This window comes from Girardinichthys multiradiatus, chromosome 5 (assembly GCF_021462225.1).
Source record: "Girardinichthys multiradiatus isolate DD_20200921_A chromosome 5, DD_fGirMul_XY1, whole genome shotgun sequence".
NCBI lineage: Eukaryota > Metazoa > Chordata > Actinopteri > Cyprinodontiformes > Goodeidae > Girardinichthys > Girardinichthys multiradiatus.
Window position 1 is genome coordinate 6,666,129 of NC_061798.1, and position 22,690 is coordinate 6,688,818.

The window sequence follows — 22,690 nt, forward strand, 5'->3', positions numbered from 1 at the left end:
ATCTGTTCTGTGAAGATCTCAGAGGTTTGTTGGAAAAAATGAGTGAACAAACAGCATTATAAAGACCAAGGAATACAGCAGACAGGTCAGTGAGAAAGTCGTGGGGAAATTTAAAGCAGGGTTAAATTAATATTCCAAGCTTTGAACATATCCCTGACCAGTGTTTGATCCATCATCTGAAATGGTGATAGTATGGTTCAACAACAAACCTACTAAGACATGGTCATCCACCTAAACTGTTGAGTTGAGCAAGGATTGCATTATTCAGAGACTAAGCCAAGAGGCCCATAATAACTCTGAAGGAGCATCTGTGGCAAATAAATTGGACACTTGCCTGATATTTTTTTATTTATCAACTGCCCACTGATTGTTTTTTCTACACTTTCTCCCAATGCTTCCACAAACTATTGTGATTTAATATTGGCGAGGATCAGATGACATATTACTAGTTTTGTGGAAAAATTGATTATGTATATAAATATATATTTATTTTTTTTATTTTGTGGCTCTAGTAGCCTTTATTTATTTATTTATTTTTTAAGTTGGAAGACAATGGGGTTAGGGTTGGTTGGAGAGAGGAGGAAGACATGCTGAACAGCTCTTTGATGTCGGAACTTGAACCTTCGACGTCTGTGTCCAGGACTGAGGTCTACGTATATGGGTCGCGTGCTCTACTGCTATGCCACACAACGTGCCCTGAAAAATGTATAATTCACAGAAGATTTAAAACAGCTAACAAGTGTGTTGGGAGAATAAAATCTGATAAGGTCTTTTTGAAGCAGCTTGTCTTTCAGTTCCAGACCGTTGCTGTATTGATATAACTATCTATCTGCATGTTTCAATTACACTCAAGCTTATAGGAAAAGTTCACGAGTTTCTGTTGAAACTCCCCATTTAAAAGCTTTTTAATAAGCTGGTAATATCTTACCTGCAGTAGCTAACTCTCCTGGTGGTTTAATGTAGTATAAATGTAGATTAGTTGCTCCTGGATACTGTTAAGTTAACAGCTAGTTGAAGAGGGGCCGGGCCCAAACGAAGTGGATTTCTACCATCTTTTGAGATTGGAGTTGTTTAAGATGGTAGACGTCCAACTTGGTCTTAGCCCCTCTCGGACAGAGTTATCCTCTGCAGGTAAGATTTGAATTGCCTGCAACACTTTAACAGAAGCTGACTACACAAATCTCTTTAAACTTAAAGTTTAATTGTTGCACCTGTACTTTAAGTAAGTTGGACCTTAACAGATTTGGGGGCTCATCCAGGATGTGACCCTGGGACCTCTAGCACCCTAAACAAGACTCATAACATATGCAGCTAGATAATTATTTGCAGATATACTCAATTTGATATGGCTGCTAACTTCAGCCACAACTGGAAAGTCTGTGACCTTCAGTCCAAAACTAACCCTAAAACAAAAATCATAAACAAGAGTATGAGTCCCAACTTATATATTTAAAAAGGAAGGACGAGCTCAGCGGAATAGCACAGTGTCTGACAGGCCTGTGGCTGACAGGACAACATGGTATAGTTCATTTCTAAAAATGACACATGGAGGCACCTAATACACTCATGGCTCTTAGTTTTCTTATCTGCACAGAACTGCGTGTGCATCTTATAGTTTTTGGACAACATTTCAGCTTGCTCTGTGTAGAGATTCATTGTTTTGCAGTTCCTTGTTTTCAGAGCATTTTGTCTGAAGCTCTTAAATTCCTGTGCAACAAAGTTTCATTTTCTTTACAATGGGAAATAGTTGTTTGATACAAAGCTTTTGTCATTGTCCGCAAATGTTTTTGTTTTTGTTAATTGCACCCACCTGTTTCTATGTATTTCTTTTTGTCCCATTATCAGCTCCTTTGTTGCCATCTCCCACATCCTGTGTCTCCACGTGTCCTGTGAGTTTATCATCGGTTTCATTAAAACATCCATACTCACCATGCATACGCAGATGTTCTGCTGCTGCTTTGGTCCTGCTCAACCACAGATTATGATAGAACGATCTGACCAGAAAAAGGACCTAGCAACAGGGGCAGAGGTTAGTACTCTTTTAGAATATTTCCGACTCCAGGCAGAGAAGAACATGCGCTGATCAAAGTAAAAGATGAAGCAGCAATTGTTTTGGGGCTCAAGGGTGGCGACACCACCTCTGGGAGCGACCCATGGCGCTACAATCTCTGTACGAGACCTCAGAGCAGAACGCCCAAATTAGTACCCTGCCGGCAGCCTCTAAGTCTGACACCTAGAACTTCCTCTGCGGGGGTCGGTGAAGTCCTATGCCCGCTGCCACTGCCTTCAGGTCCTAGAGCTTGCCTCAGGCTCCCTAAAAGCACAAGAACCTGCACCTCACAGCCTGAAAGCACCAGAGCCCACTCCTCAACTCAACCTCCTTCTACCTCTTCGTGCCCCTGAGGTCTCCGTCGAGGGTGTCCAGGTAGACCTGCCTCATGTTCCAGTGCCTGAGTTTGCCAAAGAGGGTGTCCAGGTGGACCCGCCTCGACTTCTTGTCCCTCAATTCTCTGACGGGGATGTCCAGGTGGAGGTCCTGTTCCTAAGCTCCTATGTGTTCCTGCTGCTGAGCTCCTCTGTGAGTCTGAGCCTCAACTTCTCCAGGTCCCCTGCCCTTACTTTTGTTTTTTGTTTTGTTTCTTACCCTCCCTCCGAGGCCTCCTCCGCCCAACGGATGGGGGGTGTTGGGGTAATGGCATGATCCACCCCTAAAACATCCATCCTGGCCATGCGTCTGCTGATATCCTGTTGCTGCTTTGGTCCTGCTCAACCGCAGATTATGACAGCTTTATGGTATCACTGGATGATTTTTGGCTATTGCTCTCTAGTATTTATACCATGCTATGTAAAAGTCTTCACACCCCTTAACCATTTTCACATTTTATCACGATGCAGGCAAACCTTCATGTATTTTTGGGGGATTTATGTGATAGACCAATACAAATGAGTGAAAAACTGAGAAGTGGAAAAAAAATGAAGGTTTTTAAAAAAATAAAAATCTGAAAAATATTGCATAAATATTTGTATTCAGCCCCGACAGTCAATAAGTTAAAAAACACAATTCACTACAATTTTAGCTGCAAGTCTTTTGAGGTGTATCTGTACCAGCTTTACAGACATTTTAGCTAATTCTTACAAAATAGCTCACGCTCAGTCAGACTGTATGGAGAGCTTCTGTGAACAGCAATTTATATATCTTGCTACAGGTTCTCAATTGGATTTAGGTCTGAACTTTGACTGGGCCATTCCTACACAAAAAATATGCTTTGATCAAAACCATTCCATTGTCCGCTGGAATGATTGCCCCTCAGTGGACGGAAGAAGGTCCAGCAGAGACAGTACTTCCTGAGGGAACTCAAGAAGTAAAACCTTCCATAGGAGCTGCTGGTCATCTTCTACACTTCCATAATTCAGTTTGTCATGTCTTCGTCCATCTCATTCTGGTTTGGCTCATCCACAAAACAGGACAGGTCCAGACTGCAAGAACAATCAGAACTGCAGAGAGAATCATCAGGGCTGAGATTCCCTCCATCCAGGACTTATACAGGTCTAGAGGTCAGGAAAAGGGCAGCTAAAATCTCTGCAGACCCCACACACCCTGCACACAAACTATTTAGGCTTTTACCTTCAGGTGGCGCTACAGAGTGGTGTCTGCTAACCCCAGCTGCTACAGAGACAGTTTTTTCCCCCAGGCCGTTTCTCTAATGAACACTTGACAGTCTTGGACTGATCTCATATTATATTCCAATGTAAAGTATATGTGTACATTTAAAAAGATATTCTTTATTATTGAGAGTAAAGTGTACCGGAATCAAATTCCTTGTTTGTCTGTACAAACTTGGCAATAAAATCTGATTCTGGTTCTGATTCTTGTAGCTCTGGCTGCATTTTAAGGGCTGTTGTCCTTCTGGAAGGCAGACAGCTGCCCCAGTCATCTGCAGCCTTTAACAAGTTTTCTTCTAGGATTATCCATCCAGCTTCCTGATCAGCTTCCCTGTCAATGCTGAAAAAAGCTTGCCCCCCCCGAATGATTTTGCCACCTCCATGTTTCACCCTGGGAATGGTATTTAGTAATCATAGTATTAGAGTTTCTCCAATCTGTGTTTTCTGTGTTGGGCAAAAGGTTCAGAATTGTTTTGTTTTGTAAAAAGCATTTAAAACTGTTTTTCATCCACTGTAAAATTATTTGGTCTTTCACATAAAATCCCAATAAAATTCGTTAAAGTTTGCTGTGGTAATATGACAAAATAAGAGAAAGTTCATGGGGTGTGAATAACTTTGTGTGCTGTGCATTTAGTCTCAGAGCTGCTTTAAAATCCTGAACGTCATGTTAACGGAATCCTGTTTAATCTTTCTTTTATTCAACTGATTGTTTTAGTTTTCAACGGAACGACGTCGCGGGGACCTTTAACTTTAGCACATTGTGATGAATGCGTTAGTTAGAGGGCGTTTATTTTGAAAGGTCCTGCCGGATGTTGTGGTTGTGATTGCTTTGGCTGTTCTGACGCTGGTGGAGGCAGAGCTGCAGTGCGGACAAACGGGCTGGTGCCGGAGGTCCATACCGCCACACACCGCCCTGAACGCCCGCATGGGTCAACCTCTGCCAGCGCTGCTGGTTCTGGCTTTTCTTGTGATTAGTCTTTCGGATCCGGGCCAGCAGGAGGAAGGAACCACTCCTCATCCTCCTCCATCCTCTCCTCCTCCTCCCCCGTGCTCCTCTTCCCCCTCAGCATCATCGTCAGCCGCAGCATCAGATGAGTGCGGGATGGCAGTGGGGCTCCGAAAATAGAACCTTCGGTTTCCTTTTGGACTCGGTTTGTTCTGGACTTGTAGCGGGACGCCTGGTTTTAGGACGGGCCCGGTCCGGGTTGACATCCCTGTCTGAGGAGACATAAATGGTGATTTAGTCTTGTGGGAGTCCGAGGCCCAGACCTCGACCCCTTCTTAGAGGAACGGTGGGTTTTCTGGACCAGAACGTTTTGTGCCGAAGTAAAATCCCAGATGAAGATTCCCAAAAGGCGGAAAAGGAGCGGACGGTGTGCCAGGTAGGCCCGATCCGGACCAGTTCTGGCCCGGACTAGCTCTTACAGCATTTAGTGGGTGTGTGTGGGGAAACGTTTCGGGCCGATGGAAGTGAAATTAATAATCCGTATCAGTGACCTTTAATGCAAATGAGACCTGCACATCCCTCGGATGCTGCTGCAGATTGTGTAGCTGTAATGTTCTTTAATTCATAACGTGGTTCAGTGCGGGCCAAATGTATTGATTGGTGAGATGTAAATGTACGCATGCGCGCCGAGGACCCATGACTGTGCACTGCAGAGAGGACAGATTGAATAAAGAGTGATGCAGGGATGCTGCGGTTTAGAGCTGGATCAGAGCGGAAGTGTGCCTCAGAAGCTTTCAAACACTCTGTTCTTCATTTGTACACTCTGTTCGTTTTTCCTTTAGAGCCACAACGCTGTGTTAACACTAGAAATAAAACGTGCAATCTAATAGGAAACTAATTTGAATACTTTCTGTGCACAGCTCAGCTGACATCATTTGTTACCATCATGTTCCTTTCTTAACTTGGAAGATGAACCATTAGCCAATATTAGATCTCATTCATAAGAAAACTCACTGTTGCTTGAGACATACAGTACAGTAATCTAAGTCTGATCTGTTCACATGCTTCTAGCTTACATTATTTCCCCACTGAATAAATGTTCTCAAAGTAAGGACTGTATTTTTCTTAAATTCTCTGTGTGACAATATGCTACTTAAAAAAAAAGCATTTATTTTAAGGCTTTTTGTGCATGTTTCAACATTGCACTGTTTACCTGATCTGAATGATGAAACAACTTTTACAGGGAAAATGTTTAAAAACAGAGACTAAGAATATATAAGTAGATTTAACAACTATTTTCTTTTAGCTAAACAGATGTTGTCGTAAAAATTGCCTGGCAAAACATAGTTAAAATGAGTTTTTTATGTTTTCTGTATACATTGCAAACGTTTGATTTAGTTGGCTGTATTTGGATTCCCTTTAATAAAAAGCTCAACAGAATCATGAAAATCACCAAACCATCAAAGTCAAGTTCATATATATGTATCAGAAATTGTAAAATAGAAACATGGGAGCTAAAACAAGTTTTTTAAATGTGTTTTAGCTCAACATGCAGTTGTGTTTGCATTTAGTTCTGTTTTATCCAGTATATTTCTGGAAACTCAAAGATCTGAGCAGCTAGTGTTTGCTGTAAGATCGCTGAAGCTCATTTCCTGCTTGAATTGTGTTTAGAGAAAGATGTAAGTAGTCAGAGAATGTATGAAAGTTAAGGCCCTAGGACTTTTCTTTCTAATGTTATCTCATGATGGATTGATATTGGCTATTTTTGAATGCTTTCATAAAAGTGTCATACTGCTGCTTTAGCACCAGGGACTGCTCAGGTAGACTCAGGTAGACTGATTAATGTGTACTTAGTTCACAAATACGAAACTGTACGTTTGATGTTCTCCTTCTCCATCTAATGGCAGATTCACCATGAAATTCTGAATTCAGTTTAGAAAAGCTTTGAGCCTGCAAATTGTCCTATTTCAATATAAAAAAGACCTCTGTAGTTAAGGCTTTAACAGCAGCATCTTGTCAGATCAGTTCATTTAAATCAAACTGTTGAGGCAGCTAGCAGAAGTGATGTCTATTATACAGAGACTAGTCAGATTTTCCCATTGGAAAATACTAAGCATAGGTGTCCACATCTTAACAAAATGACGTGATGAGAACACCTCAGGTAGATGAGCAGATCAGCAGATACTGTGATGCATTAATATTTGCAGGTTGCCAGCTTTGCACATTAACATGTCACAAGAAAGCAATTGAAGTTGCTTAACTAGCAAAACACTTTTTAACAACCTTTAAACATGTTCACATTTAGTTACAGCACAAACTTAATGTCTTTAATTTGGATGTTAAGTCATAGACCAGAACAAAGTAGCTCAGAATTGTGAAGCAGAAAGAAAGAGATTAATTTTAGTTTTTTTTATTTTACAAATGAAGATCTAAACATTGGTGTTTTCATTTGTTTTTAGCCCCCCTTTCATTTAGATACCCCCTATATATCACAGCAAAAGTACAAGAACGAAACCATTCTTATTGCAATATAAATGTGTGTGTAATATGGCAAAAGACAGCTTAGATTGCAGTATTTGTTGGGCATTAGATTGCAAGTATCAGGAGTTCACATTTTAATGCCAACATTTAGCCTTTTAGTTGGAGTCTGGGTGCAGTAGCTCCCCGCATCTGATTTACAGTTAACCCCCAAATTATTCCTAACCCTCACAGATTTAGGTTTAGAGTAATCTTTTAATTTGACCAACATGTTTCTTCTAACTGAAAGTAATATTAATGTTTTTGACTGGTCTAGCTGTGAAGAATCAGTGAAGGGAGCTAAAGACTAGGGTGATGGTGAGTCACGATTGGACTTTAGCTTTGACAGATTGTTAGTATGATCTCCACAACTAGAGATCAGTAGAATGTTCCCTGTCTGCAGTGGTCTGGACCTACAGTACCAAAAGGGCACTAAGGATGGAAGACCAGTGAGCCTGCATCATCATCATCATCATTCCTAACCATGGTGCATGTGGGCGGTACCGGCTCATCTTTACTGTTTGATCCAAAAGAAAAACAACTGTAGCACAACATTAGGCCATGCTTTTGCTCATTGTATTATTATAATATCTGTAGTCGGAATTCCACTTATGTTGCAAAAGGTGATGACCAAGCAGGAAATTAAAAGGGTCTAGCTGTATATTGGTAAGATAACAATTATGTTGAACATTGAAGTCCAGAAGGATTGGATGACCAGGGTTCGTATAGCCTTGAAAAGTCTGGAATTTGATTAGATAATTTACAAAATATGGAAATATATTAATGAGGCATTGATAAAAGTTGAGTTTCCAGACTTTATACCCTACTCCACAATGGAAATTCAGAAAGAAAATGTGTAATTTCTGAAAAATAAAGGGTTTTTTAGACTGATTTATACTTTGATAAGGTTTTGGCTTGGCACGTCAGAACCTGAGCTTTGTCCAGCTCATTTTGTATTTTGAGTTACTTACAGATTTATTTAATTTGGCCTCAAGATCTGTTTACTCCTGGCTTTTAAACTATACCCAACGTCCTTGTTCTTCAACTGAGTCCTGTTTAGTGTTGATATTCCTGTTGTTTAAGTTGTTTGAAATGCTGAGAATACTGGTCACAAACTGTGATTTAAAAGATTTAAATCTGAAATAATCCAATCTACATTTTCAGCGTTATAGATTTCAACTCATCAAAATCTTCATAGATGTCAAAAAGATGTAAAGTAGCCCTTTACCACGCTGCCGTATTGGGAGCTAGCTTTAGCTCCGTGTTGTTTCGTGATTAATGGAAAAGAAACATAATAAAAACATCTAAATATTTTGGCTCTGTAAAGCATATCTCAGAAAATTAAGTGACATCCGGGAACCCGTGAGGATAACAAACATGCAATGGCCGTGTAATCTGGATTTCTGAAACAATTACTTGTGCAAGTGTATTTGTTCCAATTAGTGCATGTAAAATAGAAAGCTTGCTGACCTTAGTGAGGGACTGGAACTGGCTGAATGACGTAACACATGGACCCAACAAGAGATCTGAAGCAATTCAGATTCAGACCATTTAAAAGTACAACACAATCTCACAGTTTAGCTTTGTGGTGAATCTAGCATTATATGGTTATGCTAAATGAACATCATGTTATTTGTGTTACATTATTACTGTGCACAGCAATTGCTCTCTGAGGATTTAAAGATGTAAACACTGTTTGTGAAGTTCTGCCCCTTCATGTTCTGCCTCATCTTTGAAGCCAGGACAGACAGTCGGTGCTCATTCTCCTTATCCTCTGATGGTTAACTCTGCCCTCTGTTTTGGCTTGTAGGCTGACAAAGGAACAGGAAGGGTTTTTTCCCGCTCAGGATTTGTTGTAAACCATCAGGTTTTCCAGGAGCTCAGAACTATGGTGAGCTCTGAGTGACTCTATCAGATCAAAACTGGAATGATGACAACTCGGCTACTGGCAGAGCATCCCACCCTCTCCTCCACAATAGTAAACTGATAGATATGTAGAAAAAGGAGAAGAGAAGAAGACAAGACTGTGGTTTGATTGCAGAGGAGGTGTCTGTCAGGATGATTCACTTTGATTTGCTGCCGAGGTCTTGTTACAACCCGTAGTTTACTGCTGCTGGACCACTAAGCCTCCCTTTCTTATTTTACACATCAGTACTGAATGCTGTTTTATTTGTGCATATATGCATTAAGATACTGCAGTAATTGCATTATACTACACTTAGTTGTAATAGTTAATTGAAATCCCTGTTTATTAGAAGTAGTTTTAGTTCACACTGATTGAAACTTTTGAAAGGTCTATACTAAGTGTTCCTCCACACTAAGTCCCTAAACAAACTTTGTATTTATGAATTCATCTTTTTGTAAATTATTTATTTATGGTTTTTGTAGACGCAATTGTGACGGTAAAACAGCTAGTTAAAAATAAGCATTTTACCACAGCCATTTTCCAAGCATTACAAGGTTGATTTCTTTAATTCAGATTCAAATTTAAATTAAGCATAACATTGTCTGACAAATTTCAGACAATTTAAAGACAATATCTGTGCAATGCAATGCCACAAAGGTTTTCTACAGGTTGCTCCAATACAGTGTCTTGCTGCCGTTTCTAAACGATGAGATTTGCACCCTCTTTGTGGCTGTAGCAGTGGTTTCAGAGGGTGCATACAGAAAAAGGTATGCAGCTCAGAATTCAGGCTATTTCAGTTTTCATGGTTGAGGCACAACCCCAATGTTTCTATTGCAAATTTTAAAGCGAAGGGCAAATATATTGATTTTATCGGTAAAAACGTTTTACCATAAAGGTAAATGCACACAAATGTCTTTGTAACAGCCTGACCATATAGTGCACACAGCAGACAGCTAGATACAGCACTCTGGCTTTAGTTTGTAATTAAATCTTCTTCCCGTACTATGCAGAACACAATTCCTGGTTAGTATTGCTTGGTGTACTGTCTTTGACTACAAATTAAGAAATAACTAATAACCTGGGGAATGAATACTAAAACACAAATAACAGAATAAAAGTCTGATGTTACAGTTAATTCTGAGTTTAATATATACTTCAATCTAAATGAGGAAAAAACAAAAAAAGAGGATGTGAAACAAAAAAATCAGAAACACCTGGACCATCTTTCAGCACCACGACCACCACAGTAGAACAAGAAAAAGCTCCTTTCTTGGTCAGACGTTAGCCATGTAATCTTGTGGAACTAGCTGTTGTCTCTAGTCTGTAGTCTCTAGTTTCCAGTCTTGGGCAAGTCTTGTTCTTGTTCAAGTCTTGTACTTCCGGGTGGAGGAGGCATTACAAGGCACTGATTGACCAATCAAAAGATTTAACGTGTTATGTCACGTTATACAGCCAATATTAAATGGAAATCAGTATTTTTTCTAAAACATCTCTTTTCGATGTCAACTACAACAATATCAACATCATATCTAGACACAATACCATCTGATTAGTGAGGCTTGATGAGGCTCACATGCAACCGCTTCAAACATGTTATCATTCTATTTATTAAAAGACAGGATCATATTCAAAGTTTGACACGTTTAACAATCAATATTTGTCTGGATTTCGGAACTAAACGTAATCAAACGATTAACCTTAAAATCTTTGGCTTGTCTTATTAGGAACTTTTTTAATCTGCTGGTAGCGGTCATATGAACAGATGGTACAGAAACATCGAGAAAGGTTAGATAAATACTCATTGTTTTGAAAAAAAAAAAAAACTGCTCACTAATGGCTAGAATGAGAGTTTGTTTTGATTAAATCTAAAGTCTGGTGAAACTATTTGTAGTGATCTGGAAAAAGAGATTCTTACATTTGAAACGTGTGTTTGCACTGTATTACTGGTGATATCATGTGCACCTCATATCAAATTATGTAGTATTTTGTGATATCCACCTATTTTACATCTATATAACAAGTAAAACAGCAGTTTCTGATGTGTTTACTGTTATGTAAGACTGTTGCTGTGCTTTCAGGGAAACTTAGTGGTCCCTCTCCTCTGCAGTGACTGGAGTCTCAGCAGCGTGTTGAATTCTGCAGCAGGTTTCACTGCATCTCCAGTGTTGCAGCTGCTGGTGGCTGCGTATCTATTGATGATATTGGTACTGCTGTTGATGAACTGTATCACTGAAGATACAGAGAAGCCTCCTCTTTTCTTTTGCAGTCTTTCCAGTCCTCTAAGAGGGCTGGTCAGACCGGAAATACAGAGAACACTCTATTATCCCTAGTGCGCCTGCACTCTGCATGCACTGATGAAGGCTTGGGCATTGCATGTGGAACAGCATGGTTTGGGGACTGACATGCATCATTTTGAAGTTAAGGTTTCCTCCACAAATTCCCTGGAAGCTGATAACCATTCATGGCCGACATCTTGTATCTAAGAGGAGTAAAAGCTAAAGTTCCGTTTAGGAGGACTGGCTGGAGAACATCAAAGTAACATGTTATTATATCTGAGAGTAGACCAACGCTGTGAGACTAATGAAGCTGATGTTTGTAGTCACCAGAGTGGATGAACAGTTTTTATGCTTTTCTAGTTCAGATTAATCACATCCTTTGAGAATATATCACTTTGCATTAGCAACAGTTAACCCACACAACAGCTGCTCTGGTGTTTGCATGAAACTGCCACAGTTTGAAAGAACCTCTCCAAGATCACACCAGTTACCAAATCAGCAGCTACGTTAAACATTGTAAACTATAAATATTTCCTGGATTCATTTTTAATTACATTGATGTTAAAAGTTCCTCCTTACAGATTCTTTTTGTTTTAGCTTTTTTGCTTCACTTAAATGTTTCAGATTATTAAACACATGTTGATATCAGATAAAGATAACCTGAGTAAACACAAAAAGCAGTTTTCAAATAAGGATTTGGGAAAAAGCTATCCAGAGCAACTTTTCCCTATGTTAAAAAGTAATCACTCCCTAAACCTTATGAAAGGCTGTGCCACCCTTAGCTGCAACAACTGACATCAAGAGTTTGCAGTAACTGGCAATAAGTCTTTAACATAACCACTGAGGCTCACACCCCTTTTGCAGAAACGTTTTAATCCAGCCACATTGGAGGGTTTTTGAGTATAAATGGTGAGTTTAGGGGTCATAATACATTATCTGAATTGGATTTAAGTCCAAACTAAGTCATTGTATTCATTTTAGTCATTTAGTCATCCTGCTGTGTGTCCTTTTTGCCCAGTCTCTTTCTTATTTTTGAATCATAAACTCTGACCTTAACTGAGGCTGTGAAGCCTGCTGAGCTTTCGGTGTTGTTCTGAGTTGTTTGTGACCTCCTGGTTGAATTGTCAATGTGTTATCTGAGTAATTGTGGTTGACCAGCCTCTCTTGGGAAGGTTCATCACTGCTTTTTGTTTCCAGTTCTAGATTTTGGCTCACACTTTGTTTCGCTGCATCTCAAAGCTATAAAAATGGCTTTGTAACTCCAGGCTGACAGATGTCAATGACTTTGTTTTTCTATTGTTTCTGAATTGTTTAGATGATGTGTTACTATTTGAAATCTTTTAGCTGCCAGAGAGGTTCTATTTAATTTTGTGATTATATTTGCAGGTCAGGGTATAATCAGGCATAGCGTTTTCTCCTGATATCCTCATTTGAAAATCTGTTTTATGTATTTACTCAGGTTATCTTTATCCAATATTAAAACGTGTTTGATGATCTCAAACATGTAAGTGGGACAAAAAAGCAAAAACCAAAGAAATCTCACAGTTACAGCTGTTTTATCTTAGTACAATCTGTTGCATTTTTTGCCCTAAATTTCATTTTTAGAAACACTAAAAGAAAACTCAGAAACCAGATTCTAGGACTTCACTCTTTTCAAGAGGACATAATATTTCAGAATAAAATCTTTATATAATCCAGCTCTCATTGTTGTTACTGGTCCTAAATTTATTTGCCTACCTAAAAAAAAATTGGAAAATATAGATTCTAATGCCTGTTGACTGAGCTGCTTTCAGATTGATGCCACCCTCATGAAGAACCAGTGGATGTAATAACAAAGATACTATTTCCTGGTTAGCTAAATCTAGCATATGCTAACTTCCTTTTACCTCCAGAGTCAGAACTCGGATCGTGAAATGCCACCAAGCTTAAAGGTGTTCTTGTTGCAAGTCGGGAAACCTGTGGGAATTTGGAACAAAAATGTTGGGCTCAGTGGCTAACTAGGATTAGCAACACAAGCTAAAAATATTTAAAAACGTCCATATTGTCTGTGTTTTAAATGCATTCAACACTTTTTGTAACAGAAGGTATACAATGCTATGTGGACCTCTGATTTAGTGAGAAAAAGCTGTCAGGAGTGTAAATAAACAGCTTAATACTGGAGCCATCACTGTGTTTGATATGTGTGGCAGCCATTTTGAATTGTAAAATCGGGGTTCGTAGTAAGTGTCTGTCATCCCACTAGGTATAGGCTGGTATAAGATCCTCACACTATGATAATCTTAAGTAAAAATATCATCTTTTCACAGTATTCCCACAAAGATTTAAAACAAAAAAACGAGCTGCTAAAATAATCCAATATAATGCCTATTAGAGTTATAACAATAACATTTATTTATTGTTATTTTGACTTTCTTACATAAATGAAGGCAAACATATAAAGGAAACATCCGTATTATACAGTAGTAGTTTTCAAGTGATTATTGTGCAGAATAATCAGTCCACTTTTTATAAATGAACCAACAGAAATATATTAGCTAACTAGTTGGGCTATGTCCTGTAGTCTTTATTGCCGCTACCTTAAGAGCAATTGGTGCTTCTGTTTTTTTTAATCCAACCTTATTTTCTGTGTTTTTTTGCAACTGGTAATATTTTAAACAACCAAATTCATCTGTCTGGTTAGAGAGGGTTAAGCCCAGTAACGGTTAGAGGAGGGGGAATGCTTTTACCTACTTTAGGCTCCATAGATCTAGAGAAAACTGTACAACTACTCTGCCATCATATTAAAAGAATTTGAACCGTTGGTGACGGTAAATTAGAGCCTTTTTGAAACCATGACTTCTTTTTTTTTTTTTACATTTTTGTATACCTTAATACTGGTATTCGGCCCTGTAATGCTTCCGGCAAGTTTCAGACAAATATGTTCAGAGAGGCTTTTAAGCTTGTTTTTGTTTCATACAAAATAAAACAAAATACAAAAAGTATTTTTTAAGCTTTTTTTTAAAGAAGCTTTGAAACGAAAATGGAGAGGTTTGTAATACGCAGTTTTTACTCTTTTCAGTGCTATTGTTGTTTTTAATAAATAAAGCAAAATGCCAAATTATTTTGTTTCTTCCTGTTTCCTATAAATGTTGGCAGAATTTATTTATGATAGGCCATACCATTTCCTCATATTTGTTGTCTTACCAATGAGCTTGAGACAGCAGATGCAATAAGTAATAACCATCAGGAAACTGAAGAGCTTGTTCCTTGGAACGTTTAGCTGCAGTGTAAGTAATGTAACCTCTTATAATGGAGTTTAATACCCCTCAGACGCTGATTGGATCATGTCCGTGTGCCATGCTCATAGTTGATGGTTTATGTAATTCTGGTTTTCAATGACCTGCTTTAGTTGATGCCAGCGGCTGCAGTCAGAACAAGGCCAAAGGGTCCAGCTGCTTCCTCTGCAGAAATGATATTTGCTTCAATTACTGCAAATACCATCACGCTCCTTCCCCTCACCACAACGCCAACTGCAACCCTCCTACCAGCCTGTAGCCTGATCCAGCTCAAGAATGGCTTCTCATAGCAGTCAGCCATATCTAATGCTTGTTATACTGGATTGCTATAGTTCTTCAAGGGGAAAACTGTAGGTTTATCTCCCAGTGCCAGATGATGAAATATTCTATCTTGCCTTTCCTGTGCATCCTCTTTTTTTGTCACCTCCTACCCTTTCCTCACAGATAAATGGCTCTTTTAAGCTTGGAGCTGCTCGAGTTCTGGCTAGTTGGCAGATGCAGTGCCTAGTCCCCGGCCTCCAGGACAACGGCAACATGAACGGGACGTCCGAGCAGGCTGACATCCTGCCGCCAAACTGTATGGTCAAGGACCGATGGAAAGTGGTGAGCAAGAAAACCTTTCTCCCCATCAGTTCACTCTGTACAATTTAAACATAACTATAAACAATAACTGTAAAAGCTAATCTGAAAATGCTTTAATTAATTCAATGGGTAATTAATTAAATTTTGAATATTTATCACTGTGTCAGTTTTAAAGGGGTTAATTTTACAGCAGTTCTGTCTGATGTTTGTGTCGTATTCTAGTGATGGTCTTCTAGCTCTGAGAGAATGTAGATCTGACTCTAACTATCTCCATCCTGGATCCCTGTGTCCTAGCTGAAGAAGATTGGGGGGGGTGGGTTTGGGGAGATCTATGAGGCCTTGGACCTACTGACACGGGAGAATGTGGCGTTAAAGGTGGAGTCAGCCCAGCAGCCCAAGCAGGTGCTGAAGATGGAGGTGGCTGTTCTTAAGAAGCTGCAGGGTGAGAGCTGACACATTTCATTTGTTTTGTATCAAGTGAAAGCTACTATAAATATTCCAAGCTGGAGACATTATTTTTAAATAATATATATATCTATATATATATAGATATATATATACAGTACAGACCAAAACTTTGGACACACCTTCTCATTCAAAAGTTTTCTTTATTTTCATGACTATGAATATTGTAGCTTCACACTGAAGGCATCAAAACTATGAATTAACACATGTGGAATTATATACTGAACAAAAAAGTGTGAAACAACTGAAAATAAGGCTTATATTCTAGGTTCTTCAAAGTAGCCACCTTTTGCTTTGATTACTGCTCTGAACACTCTTGGCATTCTGTTGATGAGCTTCAAGAGGTAGTCACCTGAAATGGTTTTCACATCACAGGTGTGCCCTGTCAGGTTTAATAAGTGGATTTCAAGCCTTATAAATGGGGTTTTGACCATCAGTTGTGTTGTGCAGGAGGTGGATACAGTACACAGCTGATAGTCCTACTGAATAGACTGTTAGAATTTGTATTATGGCAAGAAAAAAGCAGCTAAGTAAAGAAAAAAGAGTGGCCATCATTACTTTAAGAAATGAAGGTCAGTCAGTCCGAACAATTGGGAAAACTTTGAAAGTGTCCCCAAGTGCAGTCGTAAATACCATCAAGTGCTACAAAGAAACTGGCTCACATGAGGACCGCCCCAGGAAAGGAAGACCAAGAGTCACCTCTGCTGCGGACAATAAGTTCATCCGAGTCACCAGCCTCAGAAATCGCAGGTTAACAGCAGCTCAGATTAGAGAACAGGTCAATGCCACACAGAGTTCTAGCAGCAGACACATCTCTAGAACAACTGTTAAGAGGAGACTGTGTGAATCAGGCCTTCATGGTAAAATAGCTGCTAGGAAACCACTGCTAAGGACAGGCAACAAGCAGAAGAGACTTGTTTGGGCTAAAGAACACAAGGAATGGACATTAGACCAGTGGAAATCTGTGCTTTGGTCTGATGAGTCCAAGTTTGAGATCTTTGGTTCCAACCACCGTGTCTTTGTGCGGCGCAGAAGAGGTGAACGGATAGACTCTACATGCCTGGTTCCCACCGTGAAGCAGTGAGAAGGAGGTGTGATGGTGTGGGGGTGCTTTGCTTTTGACACTGTTGGGGATTTATTCAAAATTGAAGGCATACTGAACCAGCATGGCTACCACAGCATCTTGCAGCGACATGCTATTCCATCCGGTTTGCGTTTAGTTGGAGCATCATTTATTTTTCAACAGGACAATGACCCCAAACACACCTCAAGGCTGTGTAAGGGCTATTTGACCAAGAAGGAGAGTGATGGGGTGCTGCGCCAGATGACCTGGCCTCCACAGTCACTGGATCTGAACCCAATAGAGATGGTTTGGGGTGAGCTGGACCGCAGAGTGAAGGCAAAAGGGCCAACAAGTGCTAAGCATCTCTGGGAACTCCTTCAAGACTGTTGGAAAACCATTTCAGGTGACTACCTCTTGAAGCTCATCAACAGAATGCCAAGAGTGTGTGGAGCAGTAATCAAAGCAAAAGGTGGCTACTTTAAAGAACCTAGAATATAAGACATATTTTCAGTTGTTTCACACTTTTTTGTTCAGTATATAATTCCACATGTGTTAATTCATAGTTTTGATGCCTTCAGTGTGAAGCTACAATATTCATAGTCATGAAAATAAAGAAAACTTTTGAATGAGAAGGTGTGTCCAAACGTTTGGTCTATACAGTATATAGATATCTATATAATATATCTATATTTATTATATAGATATATTCTTTAAAACTTTTACTGTTATTTTTGTTTGCATTTTAACACTGATTATTGTCCCAAAATTTCAGAGTAACAAATTTAAACACTTCAGCCCATACATTTAGTTACTGTATGTTTCCATTTATATATTTACACAAGGAAACCTCCCACAGTTTTCTGGATAAACGTACAGTCATATTCAATAAATTGCAATATGAATTCCGATGAGGCTCGTCAGATTAAAAGGTACCTTATAAAACGATCCTTACGCAGGTATTAACATACTTTTCATTAAGCTCATGTATCTTTATTAAAAGGTTTTGTTTGTCTGATGTAATCTTATGTCACTTTTTAACTAGCTGTAGGTGGAAAAGCATCAGAATTAACAGAAATAAAGACTTGGAAACATCTGTGTGTAGATAATCTATATAATGGGTTTCAGTTAGTGAACAGAGTCACTGAAAGTTTCAATATTGTTATTTATTAAATATGAATCTTTGTGCATTTAATCCTGGTCTGTATAGAAATGGTAATGCACACCTTAAACTGGTTAAAAGGAACCATGTAAATAGAAAGTAGATGTGGGCCAAGAACTAATCCCTGAGGCACACCGGAAACTCATCTGATCCATTGATGATTTAAATGAGTGTGCAAAACACTGACCTGAGTCCCTGGTGTCAAGCTTCGTCTTTTAAAGATGCAAGGCGGTACATAGGTCTAAAAGATCTCAAATTTCGTTCTCTGCTATGTTAGCACTGTCATTTTGTTTGAGATAGATCTGACCCACATACAGAAGAACACTCAGAAGCACAACTGAATTAGTGAAAGGTGTTTTATTTACAAAGTGATACTGGAACATGAACAGTAGAATTGCCAACTGCATGGAAAGTGGGGGAAGAGAACTGGTGAAAACAAGAACTATAAGCTTGAGGAATAAGTGAGAAGTAGTTATGTTAATAGTAGAACGGCTTACTAAGTAAGTGAAGTCAGGTTGCCAGGGGTAGAGGGAGTCGGGACCCAGGTGTGTGAAGCGGAGAAAATCCAGGTGGTTTTACTTGAGCTGCAGAGTTCTGGTGAGTTCAGGAGTTCGTTCAATGTTCAGGTACTTGTATTGGTGGGTGGACAGGGTACGCTTCTGCCTTGGTTCAGTAGACGGAGGATAACAGGAAGCTGTCAGCTTGGTACTTGGAAACGAAATCCAAACGAAATCCACCAAACATAGGTAATCCTGATCGTCCAGAAACTTCTGGAACCGAAGTCAAAGTTCAATGAAGAATAATCAGAAGGTTCAGGTTTCTGCCTGCAAAGAAGCATAAACATCAGCTTTGTGACAAAGAACGAGGCATAGCTTAGAAGTGGCTGAGTTTGTTACCACTGAAGGCAAACACTCTGGCATCAAAGTGCTGATAGCCTCCTACTTAAATACTCCTCCAATGCAATCAGCAGATCAGTTGCACCTGTCACCCAGCACACCTGAGAAACTCCAGCACCATCTGAAAACTGACAACAAAAGTGCAGACAAAAACACAAACACAAACACACACACTGAACCCACAACTCCAACAAGCACACAATAACAGATTACTAACAATTCTGCTTTCTGTGCAGTGAGGGTTATATACTTATGGAATTAATTGCTGAGAAAACAGTGATACATGTTGCATAACAGCATTATGTCACCATAAAACTGAAGTGTTGATCGTGTCACGTGTCTGTCTGTTAGGACAACATGTGATTGGCTGGGTTAGTGATGACTCGAGCAGTCTCCACTATGTCACAGAGACATTTCAAGCTGTTGGACTGCAGCCGCTGACTGATGGACTGGTCATGGTTCATCAGTCATTCTCCCCCCCCCCTCAGACTTTAGAAGACTGTCTCTTGCAGGTTACAGCAAACATTCTCGCTCTTGCTGTCTGAATTATTTAACATCAAAGGAATGAACCACATTTTATTTTATGTTTGTATGTTCCCCTATTTTATAATGCTGTGTTAATGTCAATGCAGGCAGTGAGGTAAGTAGATTTAATTTTAGCAGCCTTTTAAAATAAATCCAGTTGTGTGAAAACATGACAGAAAACCAACCAAGGACATCTAACCTTACCTATGTTCTTCATTTAGCCAGCTCAGAGTGTATTTCAGTCATCCTGCATGCAGAGTTCCTAAAGTTGGTTTATGCAGATGGTGAGATATTAATATGAAACGTTGTACCTAAACTGCCCATTTGAAGGAACACTTCCCAGTTTGATGGAATCTACAGAAAAAAAATCTCTTCACTCTGCAAAAAATGATAGCGGCCCATTATTTTCCAGTGCAACACCCTTATAATATGAGATAATGCAATAATCTAAATGAGATACAAAATGCTGAATTATCACAAGCAACCACCCGCTATGACTACCTCCCTTTTCTGCTTTCCTAAATTCAAAAAATTGAATGCATTATACCTCATGGAGAGAATGCTAAGAGAGCAAAGCAGTAATCAGAGAAAAGGGTGGCTATTTTGTCAGTCAGTCATTTTCTATACCGCTTCTCCCATAGTGGGTTGCAGGGAAGCTGGTGCCTATCTCCAGCAGTCTATGGGCAAAAGGTGGGGTACACCATGGACAGGTCGCCAGTCCATCGCAGGGCAACACACAAACAACCACGCACACACTCATTCACACACCTAAGGGCAATTTAGAGAGACCTGTCAGGCATGTCTTTGAACTGTGGGAGGAAGCCAGAGTACGCGGTGAGAATCCACGCATGCACAGAGAGAGCATGCAAATTTCATGCAGAAAGACCCCAGGGAATCAAACCCAGGACCTTCTTGCTGCAAGGTGGTGAGAATATACACCCATTCAGTGAGAAAGTGTATCTAAATCATTTGACCGGTAGTGTATGTTTATACACGTACACACACACACACACACAATCAGCCCCCATGGTAAAAGGATGATTTAACTGCATCATTGTAATCTAAAAATTAACTGAAAAAAGGTAATTAGATAAGCCTAAACAATAACCTGTATGTTCCCTGCTTTAGTTCTCATTGTGGTTTCAATCAACCTCGAGGAAAGCAGCTGTCTTTCTTGGTGCTTAACGCACCACTACATCCACAAATTACTTTCAGTGACAGTCTCTTTCTGATGAGCAGTTTGTTGGTGACTGTCATTTTTTATACGAATGACTAAGCTCCAATATGAAAATAGAAATGACTAATTTTGCCTACCTTGTATTTAATTTAGCTTTATCTAGAAGACAAAGTGAAGAAGTAATTCAATAAAAATACAGAGAGACTTAGATAAGATGATTGAAGCTATTTATTTTATTGTGGGTCACCAAAGAAAAACTGAAATTACAATTGATGTTTTTTTATTTTTTTTAGGTAAAAACCACGTCTGTAAGTTTATTGGTTGTGGAAGAAATGACAAATTTAACTACGTGGTGATGCAGCTTCAGGTGAGTCACAGCGTGGGCGACTTTAAACAGCAAGCTGACGACATGTGTCAACAGCAGATTACACCTTTGAATCTATATTAATATGCTGTTATGTTGTTTTTAAGTGTTTTTGAACACGGTGTGGTAATATTTTATTGACAGTGCTCCTACAACAACGACTCAATAGAACAAATGTAATTATGATTTGGTAAAAATTCCCAGAAATACTTCGAGTTGAAGTCTATAGTTGATGGCTTGTTGGCTTTTAAACTAGAGATCCACTGTTCCAAATTTTGTGGGCAATTTCCAATCTTCAATTTTTTTTTAAAGGTATGACCAATTGATACCTAATTCAACTAATTCTGTTTTTTGTTTTAGGACTATGACATAAGATTATATATATATAGATATATATAATATATATAAGAATGCTAATGCAAGATGACTAATGTTATGTGTCTCGTATCGAAGAGGCAGTTTGATTTCCTCTTTGTGTTGTTTCAGGGTCGTAACCTGGCCGATTTGCGAAGGAGTCAACCCAGAGGAACCTTTACCATGAGCACCACCCTGCGACTCGGCAAGCAGATCCTGGAGTCCATCGAAGCCATCCACTCAGTGGGATTCCTGCACCGCGACATCAAACCGGTAAGATCAAACAGACGATTTCCTCTTGGCTAGGCTTCAGATGTTTGTGTTTCTTGGTGGACAGTGAATTATTATTCTATTTACAGGGATTTAGTTTGACTGATTTTACTGTCACCATGTCTGATATGTAGCTGAATGCCTCTGGAAACTCTTGGATCTGAGTAATCCTGATAGTTTCCTTATTATAAAAAGATGCCCCGCTTTCAAATAAAGTTTCACTCTCCTCAAACGTACATATTTGCTGTGTTGTAAACATCTAAACGACGACAGAACAGAGAAAACAGAGGTGATTATTTCGGAGGATTTGGGACCCTTTGTGCTGAATCAATTTGCATATTAACAATGAGAGCTGAAACAAAAGCTGGAGGACAGCACTGGTTAGGGTGGTAAGATTAGGAAGGCCAGATTAGAGGATGCAGAAAAAACCCTGCAGGCTTTCGTCAGACTGCGTTCAGTCTGGAGACTCTGGTCTTATACCATTAGTGGTTCTTGCCTGCCTTTAGTGATACTCAGAAGGAATGTTGGTGTTAATTATTTGTAAGGTAGAAACTAATAAATAACTAAGCAGGAAAAAGTGCTGGTGGCCATTCTTTGCTGTGTTCCTTTTATCTCTATAGACTAACATTGGATCTGGGAAGGACATCAAACCAAACTTAACTGAGTTAATGTTGGAACTTTAAAAACCTCTGGGGTTTTCTAATTGACATTCTAACAACTATTACCAATACAAGCTAAAAGGGTTGTAAATCACTTTGTGTATGAAGGATTCAATGACATATAAATGATAAGAGTAAATAAACAGTTTTTAAAGCGCCTATCATGAAGTGCTGTATGTCAGGTCACTATATTGGATTTTGAGATCAGGGTTGGCTCTGACCATCTAAGTCAACAGTTTGTCTTATAGAAATGTCTGATATTTTTGTCCAACTTTAGACTAGATCATTTCTAACACAACGTAGTACTATATTCTTGTCTTTTAGTTCTAGTTAATTGGATAATAGTTGTTTAGTATTATCACTTTTGTTTCTACATCATAACAAGCTGAAAAAGTCCAAGTCCTTTTCTATTGCTGTTTAAAAATGTCTCTTAAGATGGTGGAACCACTGGTCTAGATCATAGCTAATGTGTAATGAAGATGTAGAGTATGAATGCTGCAAAAACAAACCATTCAAAACTTGAATACAAACTAAATAAAGACCAAAGAAAACCATATTTTAAACAAAAAAAAAACTGCTCACAAAGAAATGTG

General features: G+C 39.1%; 1 protein-coding gene across 3 annotated transcripts in view; it reads left to right on the forward strand.

Annotated features, from left to right (window-relative positions):
* Positions 1-22,690, forward strand: part of ttbk1a (tau tubulin kinase 1a) — a 66,917-nt gene that overhangs the window by 794 nt on the left and 43,433 nt on the right. For 2 of the 3 annotated variants that reach the window (XM_047365186.1, XM_047365188.1), the window contains exons 1-5: positions 4,509-5,045; positions 15,028-15,186; positions 15,460-15,607; positions 20,744-20,817; positions 21,301-21,441. In XM_047365186.1, the coding sequence (XP_047221142.1) occupies positions 15,079-15,186; positions 15,460-15,607; positions 20,744-20,817; positions 21,301-21,441 (471 nt within the window). In that variant the 5' untranslated portion in view covers positions 4,509-5,045; positions 15,028-15,078. Of the gene's footprint in view, positions 1-4,508; positions 5,046-15,027; positions 15,187-15,459; positions 15,608-20,743; positions 20,818-21,300; positions 21,442-22,690 lie in introns of those variants that run through there. The other variant, XM_047365187.1, reaches the window with a different exon arrangement.